The sequence below is a fragment of the Apis laboriosa genome, unplaced genomic scaffold, assembly GCF_014066325.1.
Source record: "Apis laboriosa isolate Shangri-la unplaced genomic scaffold, ASM1406632v1 scaffold21_cov150, whole genome shotgun sequence".
Classification (NCBI taxonomy): Eukaryota; Metazoa; Arthropoda; class Insecta; order Hymenoptera; family Apidae; genus Apis; species Apis laboriosa.
In genome coordinates this window covers 141150-161680 of record NW_025222365.1, presented here as the reverse complement: position 1 = coordinate 161680, position 20531 = coordinate 141150, and the positions used below count along the sequence as shown (strand labels likewise).

General features: G+C 42.9%; 1 protein-coding gene across 1 annotated transcript in view; it reads left to right on the top strand.

Moving 5' to 3' along the window:
* LOC122713040 (headcase protein) overlaps positions 1-20168 on the top strand; it is a 143414-nt gene extending 123246 nt beyond the window's left edge. The window contains exons 3-5 of the mRNA XM_043933171.1: positions 19073-19261; positions 19344-19529; positions 19789-20168. Coding sequence (XP_043789106.1) covers positions 19073-19261; positions 19344-19529; positions 19789-19962 — 549 coding nt within the window. The 3' untranslated portion in view covers positions 19963-20168. The remainder of the gene's footprint in view (positions 1-19072; positions 19262-19343; positions 19530-19788) is intronic.
* Positions 20169-20531: the final 363 nt, after the last annotated feature.

Below are 20531 nucleotides of genomic sequence, written 5' to 3'. Positions count from 1 at the left end.
ATTTTTTATTACATCTTACCAATTCTTTTATCGGAGATCCATCGAAATATTCATTTTTTACGATCCGCTCGTTTTATTATCAAGAAGGGAAGGTTTGAATAAAACTTAATCGATACATATATGTACGTGTACACAGACACGAGGCCATCGATAACCATACTTAAAGAATTTCTAATACGTACACCATATCTGGCATACTCCATTGAATTAACATTCCTCGCCGCACATTATAAATCTCGTTGTCTACAATTTAGCATCGTCAATCAACCAGAAACCTCTTACTAGTGAGTCATAGGAAGTTTCCTTCTCCTCCTCCTCCCCTCTCCCATGCCTCTCCAACCAACGAACAACGACGCGAGGAGGCGACGTACATAAATATCGTGGCAGAAACACAAGAGGTTCCTTCGAGCTTATTACCATAATGGCTGCCTCTCCCCCTAGCTCTAGTTGAGGGATAATAGATCCCGAGGCGACCGATTCGGTTACCGAGAGACCGTCGTCACGGCTCCGCGAATTCGCAATTTCGCGAGGGCACGCGCTGCACCCACCCACGCGCACTCGACACGCGCTTTTCCCCGTCGTATAAAATTATGCCCTATCCGTATACGTTGTCCGCGAATGATGCATAGCTGTCGATGCGTGGATTTTAGCGCGTTTCCACCACGATAATCCGATCGGTCAAAATCCGAAGCCGGACGAGTAATGGCGATAATATTCTTTCCGGTTTGTCTCTAAAATCTCGGTGAATTATCGCGTTTTTGATTTCACCCCGAGCGAACGTCGCGACGATTAATATTTGGTTCGCTCGAGGATCGTTGTCTCGCGATCTTTCTAAAGCGGCTCGAAGAAAGCGCTACGTATTTCGCGTGGAATAGGGGTCTACGCGTCTAAGGACACGGAATAATAATAGAAGAATCGAGGGAAAGCCGTGATGGAAAACGTGTAGACCCCGTTTTCTCGATTCGACGACGGTTTTCTACGCTCGTTCTAAATTTTTCCATTAAATAGGGAAGTGAGGTAAGAAAGAGAGGTTATATATTGTACTTTTATGCACATCAAAGGAGAGTATATATGTTTATATTTGATATGATCGTATAATAAGAGTTTGAAGAAGGGAAACACGCGTTTAACACGTTGATATTTGTTTTTCACTCGAATCTTTTTTTTCGCGTTCATCCGCTATGTAGACAAAGAGGAGTAAGAAACGGAGATACGATTTCAGAGGCAAATTTCTCGGTCTCCGATTCCCCGAGGCTTGCAAATGACAGACGTAGACGGCGTGTCTAGCCGGTGGCATTCAAATTTCAGCCGGAACCGCAGTATTTTTCCCTCTCGACTCGTATTCTCCTCCCGCTTCGTTTTACCCTGCTTCCTCCTCCTCCTTCTCTTCGTGAGAACGAGAGAGAGAGGGTTGGCTCGCGAGCAGGTGCGAGCAGCTGCAAAAACACGAACAAGATATGGTGGGGTGGGGGATGATCGCGTGCCGGGGCTGGTTGTTGTACGGGGATGATAAAGAAGGTACAAACGACGGCAGAGCGCCATTTCGCGAGGAAACGTACGACATTGGCTTTTATGCGCGCAATAATGCGAGAGCACCGGCTGTCAGGGCCGTGTTGCAGGAAACGCCGACCGTTTTCCTTCGAAGGTCGTTATTTTTCTCAATTTCGTGTTGGAGGAATGAGGTGGGAGAGGAGGAAGGGAGAGAAAGGAGCGGAGAAAGGAAAGGATCGTGGAGAGCTCGTTCGGCGCGCTTTATCGCTCTGGCGTTGTTTTTTTATTTTCTTTTTTTTTTTCCACGCTCGACGAAAGGATATGACACGAAGGGGAGGGAGACACATTACGCGACGCGTATGAATTATTTCACTCGCCCTCTGTCCTCGTTGAATTCTCGTTCAATCGCGATAATGTCCTTCGAGCAAGAGAGAACGTAAAGAGAATTTTACAGAAATTTTCGATCGCGTTGAAGGAAAATGAGAGAAGAAAATTTGGAAGACGGGAGGGAAGCTTCTCTTTCCCCCTCTCTCTCTTTCTCTCCTTCGAAGCCTCGAATCGAATACCTGAAAAAGACGGCTCGCCGTGGCTTTGTACAGATTAGCTGTGAATAATGCACGACGACACACCGCCGCGAGGAACTGTTTCGCGTCTTATTTCCCGGATGACGCGGGAGGAAAACAGACGGCGACGGCGTGGAGAGAAGGAGAGAGGAGGGTGGGGGGATTGTGCAGGGTGTATAAAAAAGAGACGGAGGTCCTCCCCTTCCTTTGCCGCGTGGAGTACCTTTCGTTTAATCCGGTTGAGTGCGACAAATCTTTCTGTCCTTTCTCCCTATGCCTTCTGTCATCCTCCATCTTCCCCCTCCTCCCCTCTCCGTCGACTTTCTTCTTTCATTCCATTTTTCTTCCCTCTTTCGACGTGCCTTCTCCTTCTCCTCCTCTTCTTCTTTCTCCTCTTCTCCTCTTCTTCTTAATCCATCATGCTCGATCTCTCCTTCCTCGTCTCGCCTCTCGCCTCGGAATGTTCTCCGCTCAAATGAATATTTAATTCTTACTTATCCGCCGCGCGGAGGACGATGTAAGCGCGAATAAATAAGCGAGAGAACAACGCGAGGAGGATGTATCTTAATGGTAATCCGCAGACGACGACATCTGCGCCTCTCCTTTTAAAAGTACAAGCGCGACTTCTTTTTTTTCTTTTTTTTTTTTTTTCGCCACATATATTTATTCTCTGTCCGGTGAGAAGAGAATCGCGACACCTGCGATTTCACCTCGATTCCTCGCCACGCACGAGCGAAGTCGGCCAAGTTCTCGCCGTTCCTCTCGCGAAACAGGAAGTCGGGGATGGGATTTTCGAGCAAACGCTCGATCACGTCTCGGGCGAATAACTTCTCCGTCTGTCGCGGACGAAGAAGCCTAGGAGGAGGAGGAGGAGGAGGGGGAGGAGGATCGGTCGGTGGCTTTCTGCGTGCAGCCCATGCGCACGCGTGTACGTGCAGTGAATGGCATTGAGAGAAGTCTCCTCTATCTATAGAGGCGTTAGATTAGAGTGCATTAGCCTCGCCGCGAGCCGATCGAGATATCTTTCGCTCCGTTTTGCGTACACGCACCGTCGCCACACCGGCTATATTTGTAACTAAGCGCGTTCCTCCTCTTTCGCGCGTTCCCCTTCCCTCCACTTCTTATCGAGCTTGATAACCGCCTCTCTATAATATATCCGTGCGATTCGATCGAAGCGTGTAAAGAAGACCTTTCCTTTCGCTTATTTTCACATTTGACTTTTAGACACACTGTCTGTCTCTCTCTTTGGGTTTACGTGTCGTATCGTAATTTATTACGTTACATGGATATCGCGTGCTGCAAGAGTCGGATCGTGTCTGTGGCCTCCTTCGATAAATATAGATCCTCGATTCGAATCGATCTATTACGACCTATATTTTGTCGAATCGAGTCGAAATCGGGTTGTGGATCATAATTGAATCTCGTCCTCACTGTTCATATATCAGTTTCGAACGATTTTTCTTCGAATAAAAGTTGGAATAAAAGAATTTCTAATCGATCCGAAAAGCGGATTCGTCTCGCTTGAAATACGCGACGAGCACATTCAGAATTCGGACGAGCCTTTAAATGCCATCCGATTTCTCTCCCCACGACGTTGTTGATTCAACAACACCTTCAATCTATCCATTCCGGAGATCCGAACGTTTCCATCCGCCGTTTTATTTGTCCTTTCAATACCCGTACCGATCGATCTTCCAACCGATAGACTTTCTCGAGAATCTAATTCGAGGAGGGCGATTAAATCGTCCACGTGATCCGAAATTCTCGTTTGTAAGGTAACGAAGCGTTTCTCTCTTTTTTTTTTTTTTACGAGCGAGACACGAGAGTTGGAAACGCCTTCGTCGAGCCTTCGTTTCTTCGAAACGAACGAAGAGATAATTTCGATCTCTCTCTCTCTCTCGTCGCTTTTATGTTGAATGGAAAATCGTGGAATCGACGAGGAGAGGGAAGAAGGGTCCCTTTTCGCCCAGGGACACGCCCAGCAATCAGGAACCGATCTCTCGAGGAAATTATTGTGTCTGGGCCACCTGAACGCGAATCTCGTTACCCTACATTCCCCGGGATATAATGGGGTGAAAGGAGGTAAAAAGGGGTTGGTCCTTTAGTTGGAATTCTCTTTCGCAGAAAGGGGCGAGCACCCCTTCTTCCTTCCTTTTCTTTTCTTTTTCCTTTTCTTTTTTTCTCTTCCTCTTTCAAAGATCCTCTCCAACGCGTTGTAGCGCGTTGTTAACCTTTGTCACCCTAGTTTTTTGAAAAACGCGCGTACACGAATTTTGCAAGGGGACGCGATTCGAATGAAACGAGACTTCCAAAGATTTGTCGCGAACGTTTCATCGTTTCGAGAGAATCGAAGAAGGAAGAAAAAGCCGATTGGATGTAACGCGTTAATGGTACATCTGTAAGTGGAAGGGAGAATGGGGAGGCAATTTCATCGTTGTGTACAATCGGAAGAGGAGCTCTCTCCAAAGCCCCCGGATACCTGAGGGTCTTATTAAGTATTAAAACGTATCCGCTGTCGGGTTCTCTCTTGTTTTCTGGTAAGACAAGTCGAGATTAAGTTCCCTCGTTCGGTTAAAAGTTTAGTTGCTCGGCTGGCGCAGCTGCAGCGCCGCGCTCCTCTTTCGATTCTCTCCACGGAATTTACATCCCATTCGTTCTTGCATGCCGCCGAGTTTTCGAGCCGCTCGGTTTAATCGGCCGCCTCGCCAGAGGGAAAGAGATTCCGATATTTCACCAGAAACGCGAAAAAGAAAATTAGATTCTTTCCTCCCTTCGATCAGTTTTTTTTTTTTTTGAAAAGTGGAAAGTGGCATCCCCGAAAAACGAGAGGAAGGGAGAGGGGAGGGGGGTCATAATTAATAAAATATCAAGTGTGGCAAAGCTTCTTATCCCTCGCCCTCGGGAGTGGCGGCGGTCTTAAACCCGTTCCAAAAGGCGCAGCGAATTTTCCGCGCAAATCCGCCCGTTTTCGCGTCATTACCGGATTTTCATGGTGGCTGCGACCGTGGAAAGCCGTCTCAACGCCCCCCCTCACTCCTCCCGCCTTCCTTTTTCTCGTATAATTCCGCACGGCTTTAAGGAGATGAACTCTCGCGCGACTCGAACGCGCCGCTTTCTTAAGCAGATAACAGCCCCCCTCCATTGCATTCTCTCTCGTTGAAATTCTCTGAGTCCGTTGAGAATCCAATTACGCGTAGTTTCCGTGGATATAACGCGGATCTTGTCAATTATTCGTACTCTGATCGCGAATCGGAGAGTGATTTTTATCGATTTCCGGTTACGCGTGTCTTCATTCTTGATTCTTGGACTTCCGAACACACGTTTTTGGTGGTGTAATTTTAGTACAGGGACGGATTTCATATCCGTCTCCCTCCGTTACGTATTAGCCGGGTAAATATTTGAGGTTAAAATATTTGGGAAGGAGGATAGATAATTTGGATCGCGATTATGTCCTTTTGTCAAATTTACAAACTTTATCGTTTCTTGCTTCCGAGGGGAAAACGTATTTGCAGTATTTGGATGTTTTCGGATATCGCCCAATTTGTAATAATTTTTTTCTTTTTTATACACGTTCGACAAAATTTAACATCATTTGATTTCGCGAAGATATACGCGTGGAAATACTTTATGGAAATTGGAGGGGGCGAAAGGGAGGAGGAATCCCCTTTCTGTTGGAAAAACGCGCCACCGCCTTCTTACCGTTAATTTATTTATTCAATCTGCGGATGCTCGTCCGCGATATTTGACAGACGGGGAGAGAAGCTAACAGCCCCTGGTTACGCCGCGGATTTGTTCGTCGTCTCCCGTAGGAAATGAACGGGCGGGGGGAGAAGAGCAATAACTGGTTTACGCCCAGGAAAACGGGGCACCCGAACAATTCGTCCGTGTGCATTATTAATAATCCTGAATTTGGATTTATTGCCACCCATTGCCGAGGGGTTCTCGAGACAGGGGGCAGGGGAACGATTCCTTTTTTTCTTTCTCTCCCTCCTCTCCGTCTCCGTGTTTATTTTCGTTCGCGGCCTACCTTTCCTACTCTTCCTCATTCTCTTTGATAATTAATCGCCCCGAAATTAGGAAATTTGTCAAGAAAACCGGAGATCCTGCCGCGAAAATCAATTCTCCCTCGATTTTAAAACGGGGAAGAAATTTTTCTTCTCCTTTCAACGAATCTCCATTGTGAATAGTGTGAGAAGAATTTAATTAATTATCCTCGCCTATCATCCTCCAAAACATTCACTTGTATCAGAATCTCGATGGTTCAGATGCGGCGAGGCGTTAATCGGAGAAATCGAAAATCGAAGGGGCTTGTTACATCGACGTTAAGCTCGTCGTTAATAGCGTGGATGAAAGTCTTATCTTAAACGGGCAATTAGAGCGCACGAGGATTTAAACAACGTTTCCACGCCTGTTTGCATCATCGAGAGGCACGCGATACCTCGATACCGGACAACCCCCTCGGTTAATAATTTTCCTTCCTTCGAGGATCGCGTGGAATGTCCACCGATCAAACCTGCCGAACTGTAATCTCTCCCTGATCTATAATTCCTGCCTACTCTGGATCTGGAGTGTGGGGTTGCTTCGTCCATTTGTTTGAGGGTAACGGTGATTAGCAAAAAAGAAAAAAAAAAGAAAAAGTAAAAAGAAAAAGAGGCGCTCTGGTCGTGGATGGCGTGCGAGGAGATAATTAAGAGATCGATTCTCGCGCCAGAGCGTGTATATACAGATAGCGTAATGCTCCAATTTATCCTCCAATTATGCTCGTGATCGAGGATCGTTAAAATTGCGGAACTCGTTAACTCGATACTTTTTAAGAAACCGCTCTCGTGGCTGAAACCTTGTGGAGCTCCTGTTGACTCTATGGAGCGTGTGCATGTCGGGAATGATTAACCTTGTAGCTCGAGGTGTGCTGTGCCCGGCAATTAGAACGATTGCTTTCGAGTCCTGTGGGACTATGTAATATTCCGATATTCCTTTATCACTTGGTCGTGAATTTACTTGGTGAAAAAGAATGTTACGAATCAAATTTTTCTTTACCACTGATGTGCTTTATTTCAATCGTTTGATGGATATGTTGAAGAATATGTTTCGAGCGAGAAAATCGAGTAGTAAAAATGGAGGAATAAATGAAAACTTTATTTATTCTTATGATATACACGAGAAAGAATATTTTCCAATTTCGTTATATCATTCAAAATGAAGTTGGATTGCGCGAACTCTGAATAGCGTTACCACTCGAATAAGATGGATTTCTTCAACTCGATGCAGTGATGCACGAAGGAAGCGCAGTTCGTTCACTAGGGGGAGGGGGGAGTCGTCACGAGGGCGGTTATCCTTTGCAAGGAAGGAAGCGGACTCCCCGTAGCGAGAAGAAGCTACGCACAACTCCGTGGACGACGTGGCGCGATAAATTTAACGAGGGGGGGGTCCTACTTTCCACGGCCAACCCTTCGCAACAAGGATAGGCCGCGGAGTAAGCGAAGGGCGGAGCGCATTCCGTGTATTCGACCTTTTCGCAAACGCAGCCGGAGCAAGAGGCCATCCTTAACCTCTTCGGCGACGCGTGGCTGATTTATAAGGACAAGAGAAACCCTTCGTTCTCTGTTCCTCGCCGGCAGGAAGAGGACTCGGAACGCAGGCGATGTATGATGTACACGTGTGTGGCAAAACGTGGCTTCTTTCTCGTAGGTAATCAAATGCGATACTTTCGAGGCTGCTGCTAATTGCTGTAACTCTCGAATAATTCTTCCTCGTTTTATTCGAAGATGGACGCGTTATTGTAAAGTTAGTGTATTAGATCAGGATTATAATAGATTTTTCGACGTTTATAATTGTCGAAATTAACAATCGAATTCATTGTATTGATTTTATTTATTCGTGATAATGCGGATTGGAAAGGATGGATATATAAATTTCTTTATCATGGCTACGTGATACCATGACTTTCATACGAAAAATATCATGTACATATATAAATTACATGTGCGAGCCTGTTTGTACATGATATAATACATTATACCGGCAAGGTTGTAAAATCAGTCGAACATTCAGGTTTACACGTTCCAGGTGTCTCTCCGTCGAAACCTGAGAAGATCCGAAACCTCAGCGCAAAATGTGGCTTAGCCGTCCGTTCCATCCTCTTGTACTATTTTTCATCGTCCTTGCGCTCCCTTTTATTACAAAATCTTCTCTCCACAGTCCTTGCTCCCTTTCTTCTCCTTTCTCACTCACGCATCTTACCGTTCTTTCTTCCGCTCCTAAAAATTTTTCCTTTTCTCAAAATTTAGCTGGATCTGTCTTACGACCATCTGATCTGGCCAAAACGGGGACTATAGTTTCGTTCGGGGAGAATTTTCGAAATTGTGAATTTAATTGCGACGAGCGTGGTCGGAATAGAGATTCCCTCCCCTCCTCCCAAATTCTCCACGAATTCGAGTCGCCCTTTCCACGGCTCGAAAAGGGGCACAATGGGGTGGAAACTCGCACACCCCAAAAACGGGGACAGGCAACAACCGGTTTTTTAATTTCTCGAACCGCTTTCACCGGCGATATATATCAATCAAGGGTTGTCGAGCCGATCGAAACCGTTGCACCACGCGCACCAAGTGGCCGTATCGCTTCTGTTTTTTGTTGCAATTTATCGCGACGCGTCCCCCGCTGGCCGAGACAAATGATTTTCATCGTTTGATGAATCGGTCGCGATAACCCGGCCGCGAACATCTGCGTGGAACGTTCATTTTCACGCTTCGATTATTTCTGCTTTTTCTTTTTTCCCCTTTTCTTCGTTTAACTTTTCTCCTCCTATCATTCGGATCCATTCATAACATTGCAACGTATCGCCGTTGAAAACCGTTCCATATCAAAATGTCTTCGTAGCGATCGTAGTTTCTTCTTTTTTTTTTTAGAGTAAATTTTTTTCTTCCATAAAACCGAGTGAAAAGAAGGAAGAAATTCGACGCCTTCCGGACGGATTCCTTTTATTACGCGGGATTCTTTCTCTTTCGAGAAAGGAGAAAAGGTACGGTTTGTTGGATGGGAGGCCGGATTAATTTCGATTCTTCAATTAATGCGTGGGCGAGGGGAGGAGGAGGAGGAGGAGGAGGGTATCATCGGCTTTTCAAAGCTTCTCTTTTGTCGTCAAATGAAACCGACCCTCTCTCTGCTTCCGTGTTCACGCAGACCAGTGAACCGGGAATCGAGATAATAATAAAATCGAAAAAGAGCCGTGCTTACTCCCTAATTTCGATCGACTGTTTTACCTTTCTGCTCTATCGAATTTGAATAAAATTTCGCTCTGAAAAAGCACATTTCCATTTCCGTACAACTCCGTTGCACGTCATAATATATCTCTTGATCTACCATATTCAAATATATATATATATATATATAAAATCCTCCTTGCTCTTATCGATAAAGTGCATAAATTATCATATGTAACGTTGGAGTGGCAGTGGCGATGATCCTCGACGCGTATCTAGGGGACTGTTTCAATGACGCCAGTCATACACGACACCGTTATCCACCTCGAATATCGCGTAGGGTTCGCGCGTATATAAAGGCTGTTGCCAGCCCTGTTTCCCCCCTCCTTCCTCCTTCCCTTTGTCGCGTGTTTCGTCGCGATCGTATCCCGCGATACCCCGGGGCCACCCTTTTCGCGTGCATGAAAAATGCATTCCTTTATCTCGAATCGTTCACGTGTCGCATCGCCTCGTAATTAATTCCACCGACGCCTCTCGCCAGTTTAAACACAGAGGATACTCGATGAAATTCCAGAGAAAAGTTTCCATCCACTGTGAAATAAAATAACGAAGGAATCGTTTATATATAGGAATCGTTATATGGGATAATTGAATTTCGTTTTTGAATTTAAAACAATTTTTTTTTTTTTTTTTTAATCGTCGAAAATTGAATCAGATTGAAGGAATCATTCAAGTTACAATTTTCCCATTTCTGATTTCCCATTAATGCCATTTGGAAATTGGAAGTGTGGAAGAAGTGATTATGAAGGATCGAAAGATAGGATCTCAAAGGTTACGCTGTGGGGGTGAGTTCGAGATCGTTCGAAGCTTATCGCGCGGTTCGACGTATCTTCTGATTTTCTTTCCAGTTTTTAATTCACTTTCCCGTATTTTTCAAAGCACATTTGACGCGCGATAAACCTCGAAAAAGCCTTTTTCTCCAGAGAGAGAAGAATTTAATTTCTTCCGTGCTCCAATTTGTCGATACCTTCGTCGAACCACCCTCGAGAATAAAGTAAATATATATTCACATTTAATAAATAACAAATAAGCCTCGATCGACAAATTTTATCAACCACCATTTGGTTTCCTCTCGAAACGCATAACAATATTAACAATCCTTGTATCGGAACAAACAAGAAGGAAAACGGGTATCGTTTCACCCTCCTTCGAAAACGTTTCCACAACGTTGCTCAGTCCTTCTATTATCTGAGATATCAAGAAACACAAGAGTCTCTCTCTTTCTCTCTCCCGTGTACGTCCATCAACCGCCACCTATCCCCGGAATTGAATTTGATCGAGCAACAAAGAACCCCTTATTCGACCCGTTTAAAATTCCTCCCTGTATTGGACGCGTTATCGGCCAGGAAGAATAGTTTTCCAACCTACTCTTCTCCACTCCTCCCATCCCCCCTCGATAAAATTTCGAGCAGCCAACGACACGTCGTCTCTCTCTCCTCTATCGCTTGTCAATAATATTAGGGGCCGCAATTTCACTTGGAGAAGTCCCTTCGCCCGTTGCTCGCCCGACTTATCTGTCCCTTCTCTCCACTCTCCCCTCTCCCCTCTCCCAACGAGATCTCTCTGCGTCTCCCTTCGATCTCTCCAACTCCAACCGAGGGGGCGAAACTTGGCTAAGGAAGAGTGGAAATTCTGTGTGCGCGTGTTGTGTGTGTGTGTGTGTATGTGTGAGAGAGAGAGAGAAAGAGGAGGAGCATCGATTATTCTCGCGCGAGCAACACGAGCATCGCGAAGAGGAGGCAGGAAGGGAGGGTGGGTTTCTTTGTTCGATTCTCCTCGAAGGAGACAGTGGGTCACTTGCATCGGGATAAAGGATCCCCTCGAGCGTATAGGGGGAGTATATAGGGTGGAAATGCCAAGATATTAATTAACATTAATATCTTGGCAACGAGGTGGAGGAGAAATGGGAGATCGAGTCGTTGGGGAGGGTCCGTTCTATTATTTCGAACGGGGTCACGGGATCAGAAATATGAAATAGTTAGTTTCGAATATTTGGAAATAATATTGAGGCAAAGTAGTTTCATCTGTGTAGGAATTAATTATATTTTGAATCGTTGCTTTTAGTTGTTGAAAATTAAGAAATCACTCGTTGAAAATTGAAATCGATAATGGAGAATTGGCTCGCAATATCGTTGCATCGGTTCAGAGTAAGGGGAAGGAGAAGAAGAAGGACACGTGTTGGATGGGCATTACCATTTTTTGATCCACACTCGAGTAAGTTCCTTCCTCCCCCGAGGGAAATCGTAAATGGTACGAAATACGCGACAACTCGTCGCCCATTCAGACCTAAAGCTACAATCTGTCCTCGAGAAGGAAAGTCGCGGCCGGGCCCTCCGCTCGGTCGTGAACGGCCGCGTTAAGCTTTCTGTCGAAAGGACGGGGGAGGAAGGAAGGCAAGGGGGACGTCGTACGTCTCTTGTAACGCTTTTGTAGAGAGAATCGGGATCGATTATTTTCACGCGTGAAAGGGCACGAAACGACGGGGAGCGAAGAAACAGCTTTTCTTCCTTTTGGAAGTGGGAGAGACAGTAGGTCAGTCAGTAGCTGATACAGACAAGTGGATAAAGGATCTCTCTCTCCACCATCCGAGCCGGGAAAACGAAAAAGTTTTCGAGCGTGGCGATAAAAAGGAACAAAGGGAGAGAGAAGTATAATAGTTTCTTCTTTTATAAAATTCCTTTTATTTCGTTTCCACTTTACAACGTGTATCGACGTGCGTGTAATTTTTTATCAAATTTCAAATTAAAAAAAATGTATAAATTAAAAGCGTAATTTCAAGTTGCTTTTCTTCCCGTTTCTTTTTCCAACCTCCGCAGTGGTGCTTTTGTCCCTCCCGCTCGTAAATCTTTGCGCGGCTAGTCGCTCGCGAACCCTTGATACACGCGTTAACTGCTCACGGAACGATCCACCCACTCGGTTCGTTGCTGTATTTACGAGGACGAGAGAGCCGGCCTAGGGTATAAAGTCCTCCGGATTTTTCTCGCGACGATCACGGGGAAGACGACTCTCTTAATAAGCTCTCTTTGTGCCTCGCCGCTGTGTTTTGTATACCTCGTTGCACCGGAACGGTTTGTTATCCCACTCGTTCCCTATCTTTCGCTCACGTCCAGAGAGGAGAGTCATCGCGTCGAAAATTTCTGTGAACTGAAAGAAGTGGACGTTTTTCAATTGTTGGAGAAAAAGGAAAATCGATCAATTTTTTAATTGTATCGGATAGAATTGAAAGAAACTGACACTATTTTTTTTTTTTTTTTACAAATTCTTTAGATAATAAAGAGTAAGAAACATCTTATATTTGAAAGATTCGAGAACTTGAGAAATTGCTTCTGCATAGCTTAAGAGCAGAGAGATGGAAGCATAATGAAAGAGGATTGGGATGCTGTCGAGGAATATCCTTCTACCTACATTGGATAAAGATTTCTAACAGTTGTGCTCCACCGAGCTTTTGCACGCCATTGTGCAGATACATCCCATTGATCCCGTCCCACTTTCTTACCATCTAGTTACGATGGATTAAATCCAAACAACTAGCTCGCCACTACGTGTAAACAACTTGTAAATCGAAAGAAACGGGAGGATTTAAGATCTCGATCGATCTTTCCTCTCTTCCTTCTCTGCTCCGCACTCTTTCGTTTACGAAGCGAGCCACTGTAAGCGGACAAAAGCGGAAGCAAACCGAGGCCGATCGTAACGAATTTTATGCTCGTCTATATAACCGAGCTTTATCGTCCCGGGACCTATGGCCGCTCGACCGAGCCGTTAAGGTCTAAATAAGATCGTCCTGCAGGAGAGAGAGCAGTCTTCTTGACAAATCCCCGGGCAGTAAGTTTTACTCTCCACCGTTTTCTTTCCGGATCTCTTCTCTCTTTTTACGTGTCCCTTCCCGCTTCGCTTCCTCTCGCTTCGCGTTTCGAAATTGCCCTCCTCGATCGGCGTAAAAAAAAAAAAAGAAGAAAAAGAAAAATCGCTCAGTATTTTCAATAACGTTGTAATCTTTCTCGAGGTGGAAAGAGAAATTTTTTTATATCTATATGATGTGTGGATTGTTGGAATGTTGGAATGTTGGTAGTGTGAGTTCTTGGAAAGTTCTTTTTTATAATATAATTTAAAGTATCCTTCGTTGCTAGTTTTATGCGAATGACATGTCGCAATAATTGAAATAAAAATTTAGTTTATGCAGATTCAAGAGACTTTCCTTTTCAAAAATAAGTTCTAATGGTAATGAAATGATAAATCGAGATAAAAGAGAAAATTTGTCTTGTTATTGTGAGTGAAATAGTAGATCATAGAGAAGATACAATATTCATCGAACGCTCTTCTCTCTTCGTTTTATTGCCTTATAAAATTTAGAGAAAGAGAATGGATCGTTTACGAGTTCGTCGACCTTCTCGTTTCCTCCACTTTATTATTTCAGGTTGTGCAGACGCGTGTGGGCCGATTTTTATATTTATTTGTACCTGTATTATTGAATTCCGATAATCCTCGTCGCCGGCATCGTAATCCTCCCCTTCGTGCCGATCTACTTCCCCCACCCCCCTCCTCAGACGATACGCCGCGATTTATACCCTTCTTTTCTCTTTCTCTCTCTCTCTCTCTCTCTTTCTCTCCTCCCTCTTTTTTCTTTCACTTTCACTTAGCCTTTTAGTCGCGGCGACAAAATTATCCGCCAAGGGCGGCGACCTTCGACCACCTCTTCCGGACTCGTCGACTTCGAATCGACTCATTCACCGTCTGAAATCATTTTTCAATAATCGTTGCTCCTCCCTCCATTGTGTCGGATATTTATTCGACGATGCTGCACGAGCGATCGTTCGTTCCCTTTCTTTCCCCAGATATATTCTCGATATAATGTTAATTTCGCGTTCGAATAGGAACATATATATAGGATTGGAATCGAAATGAAAAATTGACGAAAGCAATTTCTCTTTGTTTCCTCCTTAAATTATATTTATATATGTATTCATCTCGGATTATTATTTATATTCTTATTATCCTCGTAAAAGAGAATCGAATCTGAGATTAAAACACATCATGGACGACGTTTACCCTCGGTGCAATTTCGGTTCCTCGCCTTCCTTTGTCGCGGGAACATTCTCTCCCTCCCCCGCCCCTTTTTTTTCTTTTCTCGAGAATCATAGAATGCCGAGGCGGCTCGATTAAAAGCCTTGGCTGGCCATAGACATTAATTACGTATCTCAGGAAATTGTCTCTCGGCAAACAACCGAACGTTTTCCGCCGGAAGGGGGAAAGGGAGGGTAGTAAAAAAGAATCGCGCCGACGGAGGCACAATGTTGGCCTCTTCTCCTCCGACCAGCCAACCAGCCCAACCAACCAACCAACCAACCAACCAAACCCCCTCCCATCCTTCCTTTTCCCAGCTTTTCTATCCGTTCTCTCCGAACCTTTAATCGAACTCGTAAAAAAAAGTTGAAGTGCTTCTACCATGGATCGACCTACGATCGGTTTCCAGCTGCACCTAGAACGGATGGAAAAGTTACCAGAAGATCGATCCAATTTATTTATTCGAGACCCTGTTGAGATCTCCTTCCTCCTTCTCTGCGCGTTTGTGTTCCACGGATGGATAGGTGGATAGACTCGCGACGTTCGTGCGGTCCTTTCAGCCTTGATGGAGATATGTCGAGAGAGAGAGAGAGAGACAGAGAGAGAAAGAGAGAAAGAGGGGAGAGTCTTTCTTTGCCTGGTCGAGTAAGTTAAAGCTTGGTGGACAGCTGAGCATCTCCACTCTTTTTCAGCTGCCTCTTCGAGATCTTTGTGCTCTTTCTGCTCATCTTTTCTGAGGAGAGGATGTTTCAACCACTCGATCAACCGTTTCGCGGTCTAGGGATGGATATATAGTCGCGCGTTTGCCGAGCTTAGAGAGACGAGAAATATGGCCAAGGCAAAGAGGTTTAAAGAGAGGTATTAGCATGGACGCAGATGTTGTGGACACGCGATATTCCAGATGCGTTGATTGTACGTATGCAATCATTCATATTCATTTATAGATATACAGATCGATGAAGGTGATTTTATTATCTGGAATCTCTCGCTTGTTTTTTTTAATAGTAAATTGAAAATTGTTTTAGATAAAAATTGAATCGTTTCGAGTAGAGTGTATTTCGATGTTATTGATATTTTTGTACGTGGACGTGTAGGGGTTGTTGTATAAAGTTCGAGTTGTTTTTTTTTTTTAAGTAGAGTTATGTGTTTTTTGATACATTGGTAAATGCAGCACGTCATTCTCTATAAAAATCTATTGATTATTTACAGTGAAAAGCTATTAGTTTAGAAGATATTTAATTATATTTAATTATCTTCTAAATTAATAATTGTTCATTCGTATGGTTTAATACTTTCTTATAGAGAATGTCGAGCTGCATCGATTAATGCATTAAACAACATATAATTCTTTATAAAAAAACAACATTGATCTTAACACAACTCGTTTACGCATCCATCTAAGAAAAAATTAATAACATCGGAATATGCCTCCCTTGAAACTGTTTAACTTTTATTTGAAACATTTTTTTAACATTATCAAAAATAAACGAGAGATTACGGATAATAAAAATAAATCCATCCTGTATATTTTGTCATATTCATAAACCATTTAGAATTAAGAGAACTGTGTAAAAAATGTAAAATAAAATAAAAAATAGCAATCGTTAAAGGTAAGTATGGAAAAGGTAAGTATCTTAAGGTAAGTATAGGTAAGTATATAAAATTTAATAAAAATTAAAAAAGAAAAAGTCACGAGAACGTGCCACCTCTTATTCAATTATATTTTCCTAATAAAAAGTGGGAAATTTGACCAAAATTTCGTTTGTCTAAGAATTTTGAAAGTTCCAAGAACTGGCAAAATTCTTGGAAAAATTTCTCGAACGACCTCCTATCAACTTATGTTCTCCTAATACAAAATCGAATTTTCGGCCAAAATTTTCGTTCGTTCAAAAATTTCGAAAGTTCCAAGAATTTGACGTCATTTCCAAGAAATGCCAAAATTCCGGGAAAAATTTCTCGAACGACCTCCTATCAACTTATGTTCTCCTAATACAAAATGGAATTTTCGGCTAAAAATTTTGCTCGTTCAGAAATTTCTAAAGTTCCAGGAATTTGACGTCATTTCCAAGAATTTTAGAAATTCTAGGAATTTGACATCATTTCCAAGAATTTTAGAAATTCTAGGAATTTGACGTCATTTCCAAGAACTGCCAAAATTCCGGGAAAAATTTCTCGAACGACCTCCTATCAACTTATGTTCTCCTAATACAAAATCGAATTTTCGGCCAAAATTTTCGTTCGTTCAAAAATTTCGAAAGTTCCAAGAATTTGACGTCATTTCCAAGAAATGCCAAAATTCCGAGAAAAATTTCTCGAACGACCTCCTATCAACTTATGTTCTCCTAATACAAAATCGAATTTTCGGCCAAAATTTTCGTTCGTTCAAAAATTTCGAAAGTTCCAAGAATTTGACGTCATTTCCAAGAAATGCCAAAATTCCGAGAAAAATTTCTCGAACGACCTCCTGTCAACTTATGTTCTCCTAATACAAAATCGAATTTTCGGCCAAAAATTTTGCTCGTTCAGAAATTTCTAAAATTCCAGGAATTTGACGTCATTTCCAAGAAATGCCAAAATTCCGAGAAAAATTTCTCGAACGACCTCCTATCAACTTATGTTCTCCTAATACAAAATCGAATTTTCGGCTAAAAATTTTGCTCGTTCAGAAATTTCGAAAGTTCCAGGAATTTGACGTCATTTCCAAGAATTTTAGAAATTCTAGGAATTTGACGTCATTTCCAAGAACTGCCGAAATTCCGAGAAAAATTTCTCGAACAACCTCCTATCAACTTATGTTCTCCTAATACAAAATCGAATTTTCGGCCAAAAATTTCGTTCGTTCAAAAATTTCGAAAGTTCCAAGAATTTGACGTCATTTCCAAGAACTGTCAAAATTCCGGGAAAAATTTCTCGAACGACCTCCTATCAAGTTATGTTCTCCTAATACAAAATCGAATTTTTGGCCAAAAATTTTGCTCGTTCAGAAATTTCGGAAGTTCCAGGAATTTGACGTCATTTCCAAGAATTTTAGAAATTTTAGGAATTTGACGTCATTTCCAAGAACTGCCGAAATTCCAGGAAAAATTTCTCGAACGACCTCCTATCATATCATGTTCTCCTAATACAAAATCAAAATTTTGATCAAAAATTGTTGGATACAGAATTTTTGATAAATTTTTACGTGCGATCAAATTTTATGATTTTTTATTAGGAAAACATAATCTTAGAAGAGGTGGCTCAAAAAATTTCTGAAATATGTAATATACTTACCTTTATACTTACCTTATACTTACCTTTTAATTACTTACCTGTTTAAACTAGCATATTTTCAGGAACAAATCATTTTTTCAACATTTTACTTACATCTAATTATAAAAATTTGATATACTTACCTGTTTTATACTTACCTTTTACACAGTTACCCCTTTAAGCTGTCGTAAATCTTGCACCTATAAAAAAAAATACAAAAATATATATAAAATATGTATAACTTATACAAGGAAACAAATATATAATTTCTAATAAAATTTCTAAGTAAATAATTTCTGTATAGAATATATAAATCCTAATGTGTGGTCAAAAAGATTTTATATTACATATAAAATACATACACCATAAAACAACATATAAAAATACAAAAATACATTGATACAAGTTTATTCTTTACCTATGCCATGATGGGAAATCTCTTCTTGTCATCGCGTCGACGGTAGAAGGAGCTATCCTCGGACGATGGGCAGAAAGCTTTTACGCTTACCCTTCGTAGAGCAATTCGGTTGGCCCCTCGGAGTATAGGCGATCAAAAATACATCGTACACGCGAGGCTCGCGAGCGTGCAAATAGATTTTTAATCGGAAATGGATCATAGGGAGGGGCGACGACACGGAGATAAGCTTTACTTCGCAAGAATTTCTAAGGAGTTGTAATAGAAGCTCATGGGAATCAAGTTTTCGAAGATAAGGATCACGGAGTGTAATAAGGGATCGGACGAAGGACGTGGTGATCCTTGGTCGAGCTGGCTCCAGACTCGTATAAAGGATCCAAAAGATCTAATAAGGGTTCTTCGATGTATCCGGCGTGATCTCAATTTGGGAGTAGTAGGAATCTAGGAGTGGAAACCGGATTTTGGCTTATCTCCTCGATAATTTGGGAACGTTTCGTTTTTCATCCTTAAGGAACGAACGACATTGCATACGACTTTTTTTTTCTTTAAACTTTGTCTTATTTATTGTAAAATAATAATATGCAAATATACAAATTGTTTTACAATTTCAAGTATTCTCTTCTCGTAATAAATAAAAACCTCTTCCCTCCTTTTACACCGGATCCAAATGAATTTCGCTCTTTGTCTCGCCGTTCCAACCGTTATCTTCGTTCGCACGAGTCGCGAAAATGGTATAATTCCGCGTCGGTATTATCGATCCCCGACGACGATGCCGAGTCGGTGTCGAGCGAACCGGAAACGAGATTGCGCACGAAAACGCTTTTTATTCGGTTCATCGGGAGTGCCTTCTCGCGTTTTATGCCTTCATTCCATACCTCCCACCTCCCCTCTCCCCCTCCAACGAATTTAATCGACCGTGTGCCTCTTTCCTTCTTTTTCTTCTTTTTCTTCTTCACCTGCTCCTCCTCTCTAGAATCCAACGATTTTTCAAAGCCTCGTGACTCACCGACGATATTCATCGTGCTTTATCGCAGATGGAAGACGAGGGCAATCACGGCAATGACGACACCAGATGCTTCATCCTGTCCACTCTCGCGGCGCTTCAGTGGTCCAGAGTGTCCTGCGTCCTTTGTCGGGCGCCTATGCTCGTTTTCGACAGGTATCCATTGGTGGACGGCACTTTCTTCTTGTCACCGAGGCAGCACTCGTCCGCCTGTGCAGAGGTAACTTGAAAAATTTCGATTCGACTCGATTCGAAACGAAAGGACGAAGAGGGTGTGAACTCTTGCTCGATCGTTGTTCCAGGTTAAAGTGGAAGGTCGCACGCAGTTCTTGTCCGCTGTTTGTATGAGTTGCCTGGAGGGCAGTGGCGGCCAGCCTGTACGTTGTCGTTGCTGTACTCAACCTTGGGACGGATCTAGCTTGGTCCTTGGCACCATGTACAGCTACGATATCTTCGCTGCTATGCCCTGTTGCACCGAGAGACTCAAGGTAAACTCCCTCGTTTTATGATTTTTAAATCGATCGAGGACCTGCCTCCTCCCTCCCCCTTTTCTTAGAAAAATTATTTACGTCCAATTCCATTTTTTCCATCCTGTCGAGAGGACTGTCATTCGGTATTATACTCGATATTATCGATTGTACACCAATCCAACCAAGCAAACAAACCAACGTACTACCAAACAGATGGGATACGATGGTGAAACTGCGTGAAACTTAATCGTGAGAAAACGTGGTTTGTCTGTTACAGTGCAACAGCTGCCAGAAGCCGCTCATCTACCCGCACCAGCGGCTCAACTTCTACTCGGACTATAGCCGCGTGTTCGCGTGCCCGCATTGCCGTGCCGTCGACGCCCATTTCGTGAAACCGCTCTCGGTCTGCTTCACCCGCGACCAATTCCAGCTCTACAGCCAGTGGCCGTAACCATTAGGGAACTTAGCTAACCAACGTCATCGAATCACCGCGACTGAACCGTGTCCCCTCTTCTTCGATCCACTCATCTCCCTGCTCCGGGCGACCTTGCTCTAGATCCTTCCAACGCATCGTTTTTTCATTCTTTCTTCTAATACGATAATTATATATATATAAACACACACACACACACACACACACACACACACACACACACACACATATGTACATCATTACCGAGAAGAGATGAGGATGGAGATGAAGAAGAAAAAGAAAGAAAGAAAAAAAAGGGGAAGAAAAAAGTAAGGAGAAGGAATATGGAAGGAACGGAAGAAGAAGCGTGAAAAATATATCGCGGGTACTCGATACTTTGCTTTCCACCACTCTACGGAGAAATCATTTTTTCCCCCTCTTTCTTTTCGTTTATTTAGGTAAAATTTCGTTTTTTTCTTTTTTCTTTTTTTTTCTTTTTTCTTTTTTTTTTTTTTTCTTTTTCTTTTAAGTTCGATCGCGTTTCGATTTTGGAGTGGGAAAACGTTTGTTGGGGAAAATCGTGCGTTTAATAAATGGATTCTCTGATG